This window comes from Rhamphochromis sp. 'chilingali' (assembly GCF_963969265.1).
Source record: "Rhamphochromis sp. 'chilingali' genome assembly, chromosome: 12".
Taxonomy (NCBI): Eukaryota; Metazoa; Chordata; class Actinopteri; order Cichliformes; family Cichlidae; genus Rhamphochromis; species Rhamphochromis sp. 'chilingali'.
The window spans coordinates 13,061,839-13,078,117 of NC_137939.1; the positions used below are offsets into that span (position 1 = coordinate 13,061,839).

Consider the following 16,279-nt stretch of genomic DNA (forward strand, 5'->3'; position numbering starts at 1 on the left):
TTGTGTAAATCCACAAATAACAGCAGGTCAGCTGATCACAGCCCATTATTATTGTGAGCTATTAGTATTTTCCCCACGCTGAGCCACTACAACAGATCCTAGTGTTCCCCCACTTGTTAGGATGCCTGGGTCGTTGACCCAGGGGTTTTGAGTTTATTATATTATTTACACTTTCTAGTCTTTGGTTTCTTTGAGTTCTGTCTTATAGTTTATGTCTCTGTCTTCTCTAGCTGCTCTGTCTCCCCTGTCAGCTGTATCCCCTTGTCTAGTTCGCGTCTCTGTGTGTCCTTAGTGGCTATATCCCCGTGTCCAGTCAGTGTTTGTGTCTGCCCTGGTCCCACGTCTCTGTTCCCTCTGTTGCAGTGCGTGCGAGTCTGTGTCTTTGTTCAGTCTGTGTTATGTGTTTCCTGTTTTACTTTGAAAGTCTATGTCTGATGTTAATGTGTCTGGTTTTGCTTCCCCTTGTCTCGTTAGGCCTGATTTGCCCCAGCTGTGTTTCCCTCCTGTTACCCATTCCCTGATTGCTCCCTCTGTGTATTTAAGCCCTGTGTTTCTCTGTGTCCGTGTCGCGATCTACCGTTTATTTTGCTGTGTGTTTTGTCAATCCGCTGGTGTTAGTTTATTTTTGACCTTTTTTTCCCAGTTATGTTATGTTTGAGTTCAGCATTAAAGCTGTTTTGGTTTAAGTTCTGTCTCCGGAGTCTGCACCTTGGGTCCTATTCCTGTCTGCACACAGCCACACCTAACACCACTTTGTTCTTTAGAACTAGAATTTAGCTTCGATGATCATTTGTATTGTCATGTACTAATATTATATTAGTTTTATATTTATATCGCTGAAGGTCGAGTTACTTGAGCATAAAAATAGATGGTAGATGGATAGTAGAAGTAAGGACTTTCTTACTTTGATTTCAGAGACTGTATTTTTTCACTTTAACTTGAGTAAAGAAGTTGACTCAGTACTTTTACTGGATTATTTTTTTTAACACAAGTATCTGTACTTCTACTTAAGTGCAGGAGATGGGGTGGAGGAGGGCCAGACAGTAGACCAACTTTACCTTAATTCCATTATGGATGAGAAGTACTGTGTTAGCTAGGGCTCTGAAGTTGTGGGACTTGAAATACAAGACGCCGGCTTTTGAGCTTTCACCTTCCTGCTCCTATGTCTGGCCTTCCTGACAGCAAGAAGACTGACTCCTCCTTTACCATTTTGAGTAAAATCCTTTCTGCTTGACTCTGTCCTCTGCTTCCTGAAGTACAGAAAGGCTGAAAATGTTAGGTGGTAAATCCTCCTTTGCACTACAAAGGACACAGAATTCAGTTTTAGTAGCTAAGGTTATCAATGCTAAAATGAAAATTCCTCCAACTTTGAGAATGATGACAAGAGCAAGAGCAGTAGAACCATATTAAAAGCAGTATAGCTAATACTATATGCAAACACCACAAGCATGTTTCATGCCTTTGCACAAACGATAACAGCAGCAGGAACCATGGCTGCACACAGACCCATGAACACTGCTGACGGCTAGTGATGTGCGGATCAATTCTGAAATATCGATTCCTCCGATACCAGTCATTTATGTTCTAGAATCGATTCTCACATTAAAATATCGATATTTTTTAGTAATTTAGGGTAAATTTGTAGTTTATCATTAACAGCAACACAGTGGAAAGAAACTATAACATTCGGATTGTCTACATTCAAAGGAACTACTTCCTCTTCCGCCTTTCATAGTCATGTGCGAAATACGGCTGTATAAATGTCTCGCAGCCCCTTGGCACGCGCACTCACAACAATGGCAGAGCGTAATTGTGCGGACGTATTTTACCTCCACAAACAGCTGAGACATGGTTTGCAATACATGTGGCAAAAAAGTGCTCCAACAGTGAGGTGTGGTGGCTATACTTTCCCAACCTTGAGACCTCAGAATTAGGGAGACATTCAAAAGGGCTGTTGGGGGGGTGATAAATACATTTTACAGGGTTTATTTATCGGATAAAATACGTTAAATGTCACCGTTATTATTAGCCGGCCCGGAAACAGCGGGGGTGTCGAAATTCAGAGGCTGCTTCCACCTGAGGACCCGCCCTTCGCGGTCTAAAGAAAGCCGGGTAGTACGTCATGAGTTCCCTCGGTGGAGTGAAACTGCCGTCTGCTCCTTGCTATCTAAAATATAACCGGGCGCTGGCGTAAACTCTCGACCGTCTCACACTTTGTTTAATTAGTTTTCTGTTTGATGTTTATTCAGCTGTGTGAAAACCCCGGAGGAACCCTCCCGAGGGATTAATAAAGTTAAATTTAATTTAATCTAATCTAATAACTTTAATCTCAGCCAAACCGATTTACTCACGAACAAATAAAACACTGAAAAAGCCAAACAATAACATTTTTAAGTTATCAAAGTGACTTATATATCATGTTTAACCCGAGTGGTGAAAGATCGCGGGGGTTTGAAGACGATGTGTCGATCGGCTCAGATATTTGAAGTTTACACAGCTACATTCTCACCTGAAAATATGTTAAAAGTTTTGTTTTTGTTTTTTGCGACCCAGAAAGAGAAATAAGAGTAATATTAAAACTAAGTTGCTGCCGCCATTGTTGTAAACTGGAATTGGCTGGGCCGTGCTATGAATTCTGCAATATGGTTTTTCAATTTTGTTGTCCAGGTGGAAATTTGGGAGAATGGTGGCTCCGGGATTCTCCCGGAAAAATCAGGAGGGTTGGCATGTATGGTTGTGGCAACATCACTAACCTTGTCAAACACCTCAGAGTAAATCATATCACAGAATATGAGGCGCGTATGTTGAGACGAACTGAAGAGGAGGAGAGGGACAGGTGCTGCTAGGGCGAGACAGACCTCTCTCATGAAGTCCTTTAGTGCTGCAGGCAGGCAAGGTGTTCAAATAGCGCACAACTTCAGTTTTTTTTATTTCTACATGATAATTCTGCATTATTAAGTGATAAGAACAAGTAATCTGATATCCTGTAATCATTATGATGCTATAATTTGAGATACAATAAATAAAATACGTTTTTGTATAAAGTATCGGTATCGGATCAGTATCGTCGATACCACCCTGAATATTACTTGGTATTGGATCGGAAAGGAAATCAGTGGTATCGCACATCACTACTAGGCTGTATCCCAATTCAGGGTCTGCAGCCTTAAAGGCCGCATTTTAAGGCCGATTACGTCACCGCGACGCGACGAAGGCTGTCCCAATTCGAAGGCTGCTCGAAATGCGGCCCTCAAATGCGTCCTTCATTTCCCTGAATTTTAAGGACGTGGCGGTGTAGACTTCGTTGGCCCAACATATCCCAGAATGCATAGCGCGGCGGTGGGTGTGGATAATTTTGCCGAAAAAAACAGCGGATGAGGGGCGCCCGAAGAGTAAACTTTAAGTACTGAATATTATGTCACTTATTTATGTGCAAATGTTTAATAACGAAGAACATTAAAACATTACTGTTGGCCACATGTCGGCAAAGTTATGTGACATTAGTGACGTTTGTACTAACTTGGTTTTAAAGCCTTTACTTTAAAATATACGCCGTTCAATAGCTGAGCTTAATCTTACAGAGAATGATCAAAGCTCATGTAGAAACAAACAAACAAATGAACAAAAGATTTTCTCCTTCATTTCTGTCAAACAAAGCTGTATGAAACGTTTCCAGCTGTTAGTATCATGGTTGCTAGGAAACCTGGGCTAGACCGTCCCATTTCACAAGCCTCGCACTTCCGGCCTTAGCAGTCTTTAAGTACGCTGCCCTTGAGGATCGTTGAGGCTGCGTACTTTGGCTGCAGACCCTGAATTGGGATACAGCCCTAGTGAGCCTTGCCCCCAGTTAGCTATCGAACTAGTGGGTAACAGACGTCTCCGAAAACGTGTGGTGTCTTGATAAACTGAGCAAATATTTGAGGTTTACACAGCTACATTCTCGCCTGAAAATATTTTAATCGTTTATTTTGTGACCCAGAAAGAATAATAAGAGTAATATTAAAACTAACTAGCTGCCGCCATTGTTGTAAACTGAGCTGCGCTATGAATTCTGGGATACAGCTTCTTCTTCTTTGGGGTTTAACGGCAGCTGGCATCCTTGTACATACAGTGCTGCCATCTTCTATTTCAGTCCGTTATTACACTCTTAAATCCTACTACTTATTCCTGCGTCTTTTGTGATGCTTCAAACGAGGCGTCGACTATTAAATCAGTCGTCGACGATTTTGATAGTCGACGTAATCGTGACTAGTCGACTAATCGTGGCAGCCCTAATCTAAAATAATCACCACTACAACATATAGCTTATATTCCACTGGCCCTTAGACAGACCTATTACCTTGGTCTTCAGTGTTATAATCATCCTCTATTCCAATGCCCTCTGTCAGTTCTTTCTGTTTGCGGTAATTCAGCAGGAATTGGTGAATGCTGAGGTCTTCCTGGTCACTGGAGCTCTACCTGGAGCTGGCAGACGTACTGGTACTGCTACAATTGGAAGGAAACCACCTCGCTAAAGGAAAAACAAGACAACAATATCAAAATAGGTTTGATTACAATAAAATAAGTCAGTTAATCAAAATCAGTGTGACACAGACGCTGATTTTTTTGAGAAGAGCCCATTAGTGACATTTAATTCCATATTTTTACCGTGAGGGCTTGTAAAACTGCAAAAACTGCCAACACCTATAGTGCCGCTGTCTAAATATTATTATGAATATGAATTCTACAAGAGAAAACGACTGAGCATTTAAACCATCACAATGTATTAAATGTTTCCAGAGATACTGATAATTTGATAACGAGCAAAGTTATTTCTCCTCAAAATGCGCCTGACTAAAAGTGGGATCAACCAGTACATATAATATTCATCCTGCTACATTTAGAAAGTGGCAACAACAGTAAACATGAGTAACTCCACCGTGTGTCTATCCGGTCTTTAAGTGATGACGTGATCAATCCTACTTCTGGGCCCAAACTACTCTGCGTTTAATAAGGCTGTTGTGTTTTTAACATGTTTTAATGCTTTGTAACTTGTTCTATTTAATCTCAACAAGCCCCTTACAAAAAGTAAGCGATCACTGTCGGCCTCTCTCAGTTTTTATTACAACTATTCATTTTAAAGCTCAGTTTTTAAAACCTTACCATGTAACTACAGCCCAGGCAATGCAGCAGCACATTAATGACTAACCTGTATGTGGATGGATTATCTCAGTTGTTCTCTTGACTGAAGTTTGGTCCGTTTACAGCATCCTGCCATGCCACTGCATTTGTCCCTAACCATCGGGAACCCTCACCTTAACTCTTATCCAGTGGGAAAAAAGTTCCCCTTCATCACTGTGTTAATGTTATGCTAACATAGCTGTTTCGCTAGTCACATATCACATCACTATATACCAGCTAGCAAAACTTCAGTAACCCTACAAACATCACTGCTGCTTACTTTCCTGTCTTCATGTATGTCAGAAGTGATAGCAGAGCTGTGCCTTTTAATTTGTTTTAGAAATCCCTCAGTCAGAACCTGGTATATTATATTTAGACGGAAACTAGTGAGCTAACTCTCTGCTAACTTCAGACAGATTTTTAACTCTCAGTGATCATTTGACTTTGGGACCTGCAGTGTAGTTTGGGTCCAGACACGCTAATGACCAGACTTAAAGACCAAATTTCGGGTCACTTTTGCTGGTCCCAAGCCCCAATAAAGAAGCTAGCTTGAAGCTTGACATAAAAAACAATAATTGCTAAGAAACGTGTAATTTGTAGTTCTAAATATATTCTAAATGCATTTAGATCGTTTTTACTCACTTTATGTCTCTTCCACGATGTTACGTCTCTCTCCTATGTTGGTTACAATTACATAGGCACTTAGCAGGACAGTGGAAAAACCCAGGGCCACAGTGATACTGAGAATTCCACGGTGTTCACTGTCTTCAGCAACCTTACAAGGGCCGGTTGAACGGCTACAGTCTTATCATACACGTGCAGTGTTCCTACAAGCCATAAGGTTACCTTGAGTGAGGAAGATGATGATTGAATGTCCGTCTGAGTCCATAGGTTGAGGTGCAAGCACATTTCTCCCATTCTCCACAGAGGGCAGTGGCGCATAGGTGTGACATCACTAACACTTAAGTTGCTTTTTAGAGTGATAGCAGAAAATTGTGAGCGTTACACTTGTATGCGGCTTGAAGTAGGCACACATTGGCAGGGATGTGGTTGGAACGGCTGACTAGATAAGGCCTGGTGTCCAGCTAATGAAAAAGAGCCGAAAATTGGGGTGCGGCTGCGCGGGTGTGCACTTTAAATATAGCACTTTTGCCCTGTCATTCCGGCCGCCCGAGTGGCTCATGGGAACGTGACAGGCCCTATGGCAGAGATTGAGGACAGAGGGCAGTGGTTCGAATCCCATGCGGACCATATGTTGGGGACACAAAAAAAAAAAAATTAAAAAAAAAAATAAAAAAAAAAATCCCTGGCTCTGAAATTCACTTGCTATGCTTGCTAGAAGCCTACAGGCGAGCCTACAGAATGGGCTCTCTCTGCCTTTTTTTTTTTTTTTTACCCCTGTCTCAAAATCTCTTCCATCAATCAATATTGGTTGTTATGGTTGCTATGGACGCCAAACACACCATGCATTGTCGCTTTCTCAATCTCTTCTTCATGTCCGAACAAATGCTCAATTTTGCCTTCATTAACACAAATTATACATCAAAATGTAGGTATTTTTCTTGCCTTTCACAAAATGGCACTGTCATTATTGTCGGAGTTGCCGTTTCCTCGCAAATGGCCTCGAAGCAACACAGTTAAAAAATGTCCACATTCAAAGTCTATGGAGACTTGAGTGAAAATGACAGCTGAAATTCTGTAACAGAGGCGTTGTCAACTCCTCATATCTCCTAGATGTATTTTTCTTTAGAGACCTGACAACCGCCTTGGGTTTTTTTTCTCTTTTTTATTAAAGCCTGCTGATTGTTACAGTGAAAGAATGATGTCGACAGTCCGTGTACTTTTGGAGTTACAGAACATTTTGTAAGACGAAGAAACGGCAGTTTTCACCTCTCAGTTGTGGTAAACGCTTGAAATATATTATAGGGCAGGCCGCGGCGTAGAGAACGCGCTTTGGGAGCGAGAGACCCATTTTGAAATCTAGCCAGTGGCAGTATCTAATATCTTTCCCTAATTCACTTTATAATTACAAATTCTCAACACTTGATTATTCCCACGTGTGTTCTGATCAAAACAGTGCAAGAATGAGCTCTTTAGCTTTTGATTTACAACTTATCCACATTTCTTTGCGGACACTCCTGCATTGCACAAAGCGCATCTGTGGCTGTGTACCATTCGTGGTGCGTTGGCTCCCTCTACTGGTACGCGCCTCATTCAAATGTCGCCACACATTTAAAATTGCAGGATGTCTTTACACTGTCATAGCTCCTAGATAGATTTCTTCAGAGACCTGAAAATCGCTGTGATTATTCACCATAGCCTGCTGAGTCTTACAGTGAAAGAACGATGTCAACGTATAGCATCGTTGGTTACTTTAATTATGTTTGGGGTTTTTTTTAATCAAATCCTCCAAAACAGGACCATTGTGACACAAAACCTCTCACACACTAACACAAACTCTTTATACAGATACAGAGCTTTACATGTATAAATAAGGCAGACAAAAATGCATAAAACACAAGCTATCCACAGACTGTCGGTGGACACCATGTCACTTTATTTTGTTTTTATCTTGTTTCTTTTTGGTGTAGCCTCATTAAACAAAATGTTTATAAAAATGACCACTTTTATTATGAATTATTATGAAATTAATAATTCATTATTAATTATTTATTATGAACACACCTGCCACCCTCAAGTAGAGGTGGCAGAGAAAGTGTCCGTGTGACTGAGTCCTGTCCCAGCTCTGCTTCAAGGTCTGTCGGTCCAGCTTGTTGAGGGCCTGAGAGCAAAGACGGATATCCTGGACCAGCTCTGACAAACTGTCCAGGTCTTGACTCTCACACACGCACACCTCGCCAAGGTAGCTACACTGCTGTCTGTCAGCCCATTTGCAGCCAGGCTGAGGTGGGTCAGAGAGCACTCGTCCTGCAAAAACACAAAAGTCTTAACCTGATTGCACAATTATATCTTTCGACAATAAATGACATTGCATGATTTTTGCATGCACACCTGTGACAGGACTTTGGCGAGGTGTTCCAGTGCCGGGTAATCAGCAGGCCCTCTGCAGACAGCTGACAGGTCCACGTGTGGGAGGCAGTGGAGGGGCAGTCTTTTTAACACCAGCTCAAAGCCGGTGGAGCCTAGGGGATTGAGGGACAGGCACACTGCTTTCAAATGGCCTGTGCCTGAACGTTCAGAAGATGTAAAGTTAGTTGCAGTTTTGCTTATGGGTGGGAGTTCAGTGAAGCTTAAGGCTTCAGTCAGCTGCTTGTTAGAGTCACCTGTGAGCGCGCTGGCTAGCAGCAGTCGATGCTGCTGAAGGAAACGAGCAGTGAGGCCGCAGGCCTGCAGAGACCGCTTGGCTAGCACAGGGCAGCAGGACAGCAGACAGGACAGAGACTCAGACACGCCGTCCCCCAGTGGGTTCATACTGAGGTCCAGCTCCTCCAGGCACTTTGAGTGGAAACGAGCAGAAAAAGCAAATGATCACGAGAGCCAATTCTCTCTGACAGATATCATTGATATGAATCAGGTTAGCTTGTTATTAAGATCTAAGGTAGTTATTAAGACCAGAGGTACTTAAATACAGGTTAGATGGTAAACCTGGAGCTGCCACTATTGGCTAGCTGAGGCCCTTACCGGGAATGCAGGTGCACTCTGTCCCTTTAAAGCATTTACAGCCTTCTCCAGGCCGTCCCCTGTAATGCAGTTGGCAGAAATGTCCAGCAGCTGCAGACGAGGCATGTGAGCGTTGTGGCAATCAGCTCAGGGAGAAGGTCGTCAGACATACGGTTTCCAGAAATTCGCAGCTCCGTGAGGCTGGCCTGAAGTTTTAGGGCACGGAGGAGCGGGCCGAGGGAAGAGGCGGCCAAACCGAGACACTTGGAGTCCTGACACGGAGGAACCCCGGTCCCGAACCTCATAGCCGGGAGACACGCTTGTTCTCATCTACAGGTAGAAAGAGATGGTACTTCATAACAGAATACAAAAATGCACTTGTGTGCGTTTTATAATGCATTACCTCTGTGTTGCTCACCCACTGCCAGACTTTGACAGGCCTTCTTGTATCGCTCAGGGAGAGGAGGGAGATCCCCACACTCTCAGAAATAGGGGTACCAAAGTGTACCAAAAAGGGTACAAATGCTTGTCGCTGGGGGTGTTCCTTTTTGAAGGACATTTTTGTACCTTATGAAGTTGTACCATCTGAAGTACAATCATGTACTTTCCTAAGACATAAATGTACCTTGAAACTATAGTACAGAAATGTTCCCTTGAAAAGGGTACAGTAGGGTACCTATGAGGGTACCCCCCCAGCGACAACCTATTTCGTACCTAAAGAGACAAAAATGTACCCCCAATATTCCAAAATATTTGGTTATTTAACCATTTATTCTCGATAATAGAATCACATCAAAGCATTTAAACAACCACAGGAATACATCCTTGATTACTTTCGTATATTGCCATAGGACATGTCAAGAAAAATACATTCATTAAAAAAAAAAAAAAAAGTAAACAATCACATAAAGACATTAAACACCTGAACACAATGGAAAATGTGCTTGCAATCACGTCACACAGAATACCTCAAGGACACAAACAGCCTATCATCTACTAAATACGTGTCTAGAGCTTGAAAGTCTAATTCATTTCCTGGATTGAACAGGATCCAGTCATTGTCAACTGAACTTGGTAAGCATGGAAATGACATTCATAAGTGCAAGGAAGTAACAGTTTCCCACACAATACCCAACAAGTATCAACATTCAAAATATACTTGATTTTAAGGAATATAGGTATGGCTTCAGTGTGTGTATGGCCAACTACAAAAACATCCTCAAGTTCATATTTGACACTGCTGACTAGGGCTGGGCGATATATCGAGTTTTTTAAAAATATCGATATATTTTCATGCGAGATATAAGATGCGACAATATCGTTTATATCGATATAGTATACTTGTGGAGCCGCAGGTTTGCCTCTCTTTCGTCCACTTTTGTCTCTACGCTGCGTTACTCGGCCTCGCCTCTCCTTCACTGAACACAACTGCCCCTCCGCCATAGCTTCATCTGCAGGCAATGACAAGATGAAAGCGGAAAACCTCCGTTAGCGAGTTACCGCGGATCGCCCCGTGCGTGGGGCTGGACGGCGTCAACGTGTTAGCGAGCTAACCGCGCTAACCGGGCTGCACGGCCTAAAATCCTTTCATTTTCTCAAAACTCGACAGTGCGCCCTATGTATGAATTCTGGTTGTGCTTACTGACCGCGAACCGATTTTATGTGGTACACAGCGCTCAGCAATCTGTCAAAAAATGTTTTAATATGACTTTGCTAAGCTACGGAGCTGCACCACTTGATGGACTGTCGGATGATTACAGCTACCGAGGAGGAGCCTCGCGGAGTGATACATACTGTGCTTCAACGTAATATTACCGTACTGTGTGTGTATAAGGACCACAAATGGCACCTGTTCAGAGACGTGGTGCAGCTGTGAAATCTGTCTCTTTGTTATTATGCTCAGCGTCTGTTAGTTTACATTTTGACTGCACAATTGTGAGCTTTTTGTTATGCACAAAAAGAACATAGTTTTCTTTTATTTATGGACCATGATTATTTAATAAATGCTGAGAATTTATTTTTGAGTAATTTTTTCATGTACATCTACGCTGTATGTAAATAAAAGTGCCCGTGTGACATCTGGGACACAGTGTGACTAAGAACTCTCTTTTTGTTCTTAACTTATGGCTTTAAAAAAAAAAAATTTTGAGATATATATCTTATATCGCCATCCAGCTAAAAAATATCGAGATATGAATTTTGGGTCATATCGCCCAGCCCTACTGCTGACAGATATAGCAGACACACACTGAAGCACTTTATCCTGAAAATGCACATCTGTAAAACTTTTGTTCATTTCCAGAGCATTCTGTAAGTCACCTGGCAGAGATGAAAATGGCACACTGACACTTGTGCTGAGTGAATGTTCAAAGTCAACAAGCAACTTATCTGAAGAAAACTCCCAGCACTGTTTCATTTGATGACGATTGTTAAGAGTTGCAGTGATGTTTACAAAGTTTTTGCATTTACTCGCTAGATTTTTGAAATATTGATGCTTGCTTTCATATCCCATACACCACAAAGGGCGAAGAGGACCATACATCAAAATCAGCCTTGGGTAGTGAATAAGGTAGTGACACTTGGGTGGGGGCATATTTAATAGAGTTGGTTAAGTACCCTGGTTACACTTACTGGCAGGGGTTTGTCTCCCTGGTCTCCTATGTTGACAATGCAGTTCTGAAGAAAGACAAGTGTTTTCTTGAAGTATGCAGGGTAGGTCATGTTGAACACGAAGAAGGTGGAGAATGCTGAGATGTAGGCCTCATCCAGCGAGCGGCACGAGCAAACATCCACTCCTTCAACTGTCACAACACAGCGAAACTGTCTTAAGAGGGCAGTTGTCCAACTCTTATCCTTCATTCGAATGGTTGGGTATGGACTCGTGGGAGTATTCTGCAGAAGAGGAAGAAAAACATTAGTATACAGTATGTTTAAGCAATATGTGCCAAGTGGATTTTCAACAGATTCCTCAAATTACCTTCTTTATTTGCTGCAAAACAAAACTGTCTATTCTGATAACCTGTAAACATGGCCCCTACTCCAAACAAAAAGCTTCTTGACCAATGACTGTTGTGGTAGTGTTTGATAAGCTGCTAAAGTTTGACATAATATTCAAGGGCAAAAGCAATCACCCCTGACAGTGACAGTACCTGTGAAGAAGAATTTCCCTAAGGGGACAATAAAGGTTTATCTATCTATATAAACACCAGACAAAACCCAAGAGCACAGCAGCACTGTGGATTAACAGCAGTGTTTCCCCTACATTAGCTTAGCTGTGATGCTGAACCGCAGCTGAATTCAGCTCCATGCCAACAAAACACCGAGAATGAAACTTGTGGCCAAAGGCTATGCATTGCATCATGCATTTACCTCTCCAAGGATGATGAAATCTTCTATCTTCTCCTTGAAGATGGATGGCAAGAGAAGTGCCCCCTTGAAGTCAATTCCTAGGTCATACAGATGCAAATGCACTTCATTAGATTTTGATAGCATGCAAATTCCCATTAACATGCTCTTCACATGACACTATGGTACATCAATTATCTTTGGAAGAGAGAGCAAATGAATTGTCACAAAATTTACTATTTGTATGCGGTCAAATTAGCACCTGTAATGTCTTCAGCCAGTGCATTCTCCCTCCATGTAGACCTTCTTCAGTGGCAAATCCTTGGTCATTTGAAGAACAGCAGTGAAGTTTTTGCTAAAGCGGCGACAGATGTTGTCTTGGCAGGGATGCATTAAATCAACCTCATCACACAACTGGAAATGAAAAGAGCAGAATAGACAAAAGAATGACATTTTACATTGAGGATTTAAACTTTTGACATGTTTAAAGACACAGACTGGAGATAAATGTAAAGTACTTTAACCCTTGATCAAAAAATTCTAAAGCTAATAAACAGATTGATTAATCAGCTAGTACAGAAAATAATAATAATAATCAGATTTAGAGACAAAAAAAAATCATTAGCTGTTTCCCCAATCATCTTAACAATTCTTGGGTTGCAGACAGTGTCCCTGCGCAGAGCTTACAGCTCTCAGATTCGAAAATCCCAAATCCCACTAAGTAGGTGGAATGGTGCAAATGTGTACCTTCCATTGTTTAAAATCCCTTTGAGCGGGAAACAAGTTAGATGCGATAAATTTTGCTTAGAAAACGTTTTTGTTAATAGCTATATTTACATACAAGCATGTTTTGAGAAATTATTGATTTTTTTACATTGTTGTACAAGGTTAGTGACTATTTATTGATAAAGCACTGGAATACGGCGGGAAGACAGACGTTGACGATTCCACCAACAGTCTAAATAGTCCACATTTGTACCTTTCTTTGTTTAAAACTTAGCTAACTGCTAGCATTCACCCATGTTAAAGCTAGCTCTTCGGACTTTTGCTAACTCTACTGTAAAATTACACGTTGTAATTTTTATAACAACACAAAATCACACCCGACTTACCTCTAAACCTTTGCGCCTCGTCGTCTGACACATCAATGCCTTCTTCCATCAACTTTATAAGGAGCTCCTCCATCGATAACCCCCTGAGAGTCATTTTCTGCGTCAACGTTAGTCAGCGCGGAGGCGGAGCACTCATCGCTGCTGGCTTTTCAGCCTTTGGGATTAATGCGCGTTGCGAACTTGATACATGGAAATACAACATTGTGGTATTAATGCGCAGTTGTTTAGAAACCGTTATGCTGTCTTGGCGAACTATATTTGTAACTTACAAAATGTAGTCACCGTAACATAAAAATCTGCTTGACATTTTAACTTCCAAAGAACCTCGGTTTAACTTGATGTTGCAAATTCCATAAAAACCTCCCAATTAATGAACAATTCTAGGATGTAGTAAAAGCGAAAAAGTAAATGGCCAAACATAACAGTAATATGATTTCACGTTTTTGAAGGCTACAACCAAGATTTAAAACATTAAAAATTATAACTGGAACTTAATAAAATGGAAATGGACCAGTTTTTTTTAACATCATTTGGTTGTGCCTGCATGTCATTGTGTGTTTTCTTTTAAATATAATTTAACATAACTTACACAAAGGTAGGTTACAGATATTCTTTGCATCATAGGATAATTTACGTACAGAGGAGAGGACCAACAGATTTGATTATAACATGTAGCTTTTATGAGCACACTCACATCTCATATGAATTTTACAATTAACCAGGCCCATCCAGATTTTCCCATGCTGACCCATTACCACATTCTGCCACTGTCACTGCAGTACAGGTCAAAATGGTACAGATTTGTACTTTAAATTGTACCTTTAAAGGGGCATTTCTGGACTTTTAAAGGCCAGTATTGTACTTTTAAGGGAACATTTTTAAAAAATGTACCTATAGGTACAAAAATGTTCTTCTCTCATACCTCTATTTCTGAGAGTGCACGAGCAAACTTCAGCCAGAACCTGCAATACAAACCCATCAGTTATCCTGCACTGGTGCAGGAAAGTGAAGCCAAGGATTCAATCCCAAAAACTGTGATTCCTTCAGTGTCTTCTGGAAGCTGGCTCCAAAAGCAAGTCAGCATCCAGTCTGGTAATAGAAATGGTTCTAATCTTTACAGTTTCTCAGATTGTAGTTTCTCAGGCAGCTTAACATAACCAGCCCTTCACCTTCTTACCAGAATCATACAGTCTAAAACCTGCACGCCTCATCTGGGTAATGAAAGATGAAGTCATTGTGGAAGGACCTAGAACCTCCATTCCTTCTATCAGTGATTTAAAAAAGACCTCTGTGTCTATGAGAAAGTCTATTTTATGAATTTGGGTCATACTTTGCCTAAGAAAAGGAGTATGCTCACTGGCTGACATGCAAGCTGTTTCACAGTCATAGCCATCCTCTTGTCACTGTGGGGTTTTTTTTTTAAATCCAAGATAGCAACGGTGACAACATTTGTCTTAAACACTCGTGATCAGACTTCATCAACCAATCATGGTAGTCTTCAGCATCTTTTAAATTGTCTGTGGTCCAAGTATGGTCACTTCTGGCTCTCCTCAGTGTCACCTCACCTCTTCATTTGTGTGCAGGACGGCCAGTAGCTGGTCCTGCGGGGAGAGCAGAGCGCCTTCTTTCTGCAGAGAGAGACAAGGCAGGAGGCCACATTTCTGGTAGTAACGCTGAGCTGCCTGCTCACACAGCCACGACACAGAGCAGGAGTTGGCCTCACTGGGATGCAGAGCAATGACCGGCGATTAAACAGAAATTAAAAACAAAACAACAACAACAACAAAAAAACACTATACCAATCAGATTGGGATTTATTTTTATATACTGCTCAAACTTAAAAGTTTTCACCGACCTTTGTGGAACTGGGATCAGGAAGACGTCTTCCTGAACCCGGACCCTCATTCTGATTGGTGGAGGAAGTGACGTGGGCATAGGAGCAACCAAAGTTTGAGTTGGAGGCTAGAGTAAACAAAATAAAACATTCAAGCACTGTTAAAACATCTGTATTTAATGTCATCAACTCTTTGTAGAAAGACAAAGCAGAGTCTGTACTAGAGAAATCAGGAGACCTGACGAGGGCAGTATTACGCCTTTTATACCTCCAGCCTACCGTAAATTCAGTAGAAGAAGAATAGCAGCAATGGCGCCATTGAGAGATGCCATCGCGATCCTGAATTAAGTTTGAAGATGTTGGTTTGGCCGTGTCGGTTGTTGTTGCAATAATGTCTTCAGTTCAGAATCTTAGAGAGTTTATCAAGGAGAGATTAACTTCTGCTGCAGAAGAAATCTTCTCAGAGTTTGAAAAAACGATCGTCCGGTATGAGGAAGAGATCCGTCAGCTAAGACTGCTTGATATCAGACCCGGGATAAAGTCACACAATACAGGTGTGGAGGTGTGAGGGTTGCGGGATCATCGTGTGATTCACGTGGGCATGATCTAAATGCATTGAACTAGTAATACACCACAGTAAAGTGTATGAAGTTATATCTGTGCAGTGTTGAGAAGGTTACTTTTAAAATGTTTTCCACGAAAGATTACAGAATACATGGCCCAAATGGAGTTTGTAACTATTCCATTAAGTTACTCAATGTGAATAACGTATTCTGAATACTTTGGTCCGGATTACTTTATTACTTGCTTGTTACAACTACTTGAATTGCTGTGTGAATTATTGCTATAACTGAAGGCTACTAGCCACCAAGCTAACATTGTTAGCTGGCTTTAGCTAAAGTTATTTCATAGACTAAAGACTGTTAGACTTGATTCATAGCATTAACATCCTGCTAGCTACAAACAATCATGTGCAGTTCTGAAAGCAATCTCAAGTAAATTTTTAAATCGTGATGTAAAATGAGTAACAGTAGGGTGGACATTAGGCAAGGCTGCAGTTTTTGCAGCGATCTCGTATAGAACACAATTTCTGTATCAGTAATAGGTTTTCTTTCTGTTTGCTTTCAGAACTGCACATAATTATTTGCAAGTAGCAGGTTGTAATGCAGCCTTCAGTAATAGTAATGAGTCACACAGCAATAGTACA

The 16,279-nt window shown here is 41.4% G+C and overlaps 1 protein-coding gene across 2 annotated transcripts; it reads right to left on the minus strand.

Moving 5' to 3' along the window:
• Positions 1–7,593: 7,593 nt before the first annotated feature.
• LOC308407181 (tonsoku-like protein) lies at positions 7,594–15,216 on the minus strand. 2 transcript variants are annotated; one of them, XM_080898699.1, is made up of 8 exons: positions 13,239–13,745; positions 12,389–12,540; positions 12,151–12,227; positions 11,413–11,673; positions 8,803–9,111; positions 8,445–8,616; positions 8,173–8,348; positions 7,594–8,088 (listed from the first exon to the last, which is right to left on the minus strand). In XM_080898699.1, the coding sequence occupies exons 5-8, from the start codon at positions 8,905–8,907 to the stop codon at positions 7,912–7,914; spliced, it is 630 nt and encodes a 209-aa protein (XP_080754825.1). In that variant the 5' UTR covers positions 8,908–9,111; positions 11,413–11,673; positions 12,151–12,227; positions 12,389–12,540; positions 13,239–13,745; the 3' UTR covers positions 7,594–7,911. The 2 variants fall into 2 exon arrangements, with proteins under 2 accessions (XP_080754825.1, XP_080754824.1); XM_080898698.1 differs by lacking the exons at positions 11,413–11,673; positions 12,151–12,227; positions 12,389–12,540; positions 13,239–13,745 and adding exons at positions 14,804–14,960; positions 15,094–15,216 and having other exon boundaries at positions 8,173–8,616.
• Positions 15,217–16,279: the final 1,063 nt, after the last annotated feature.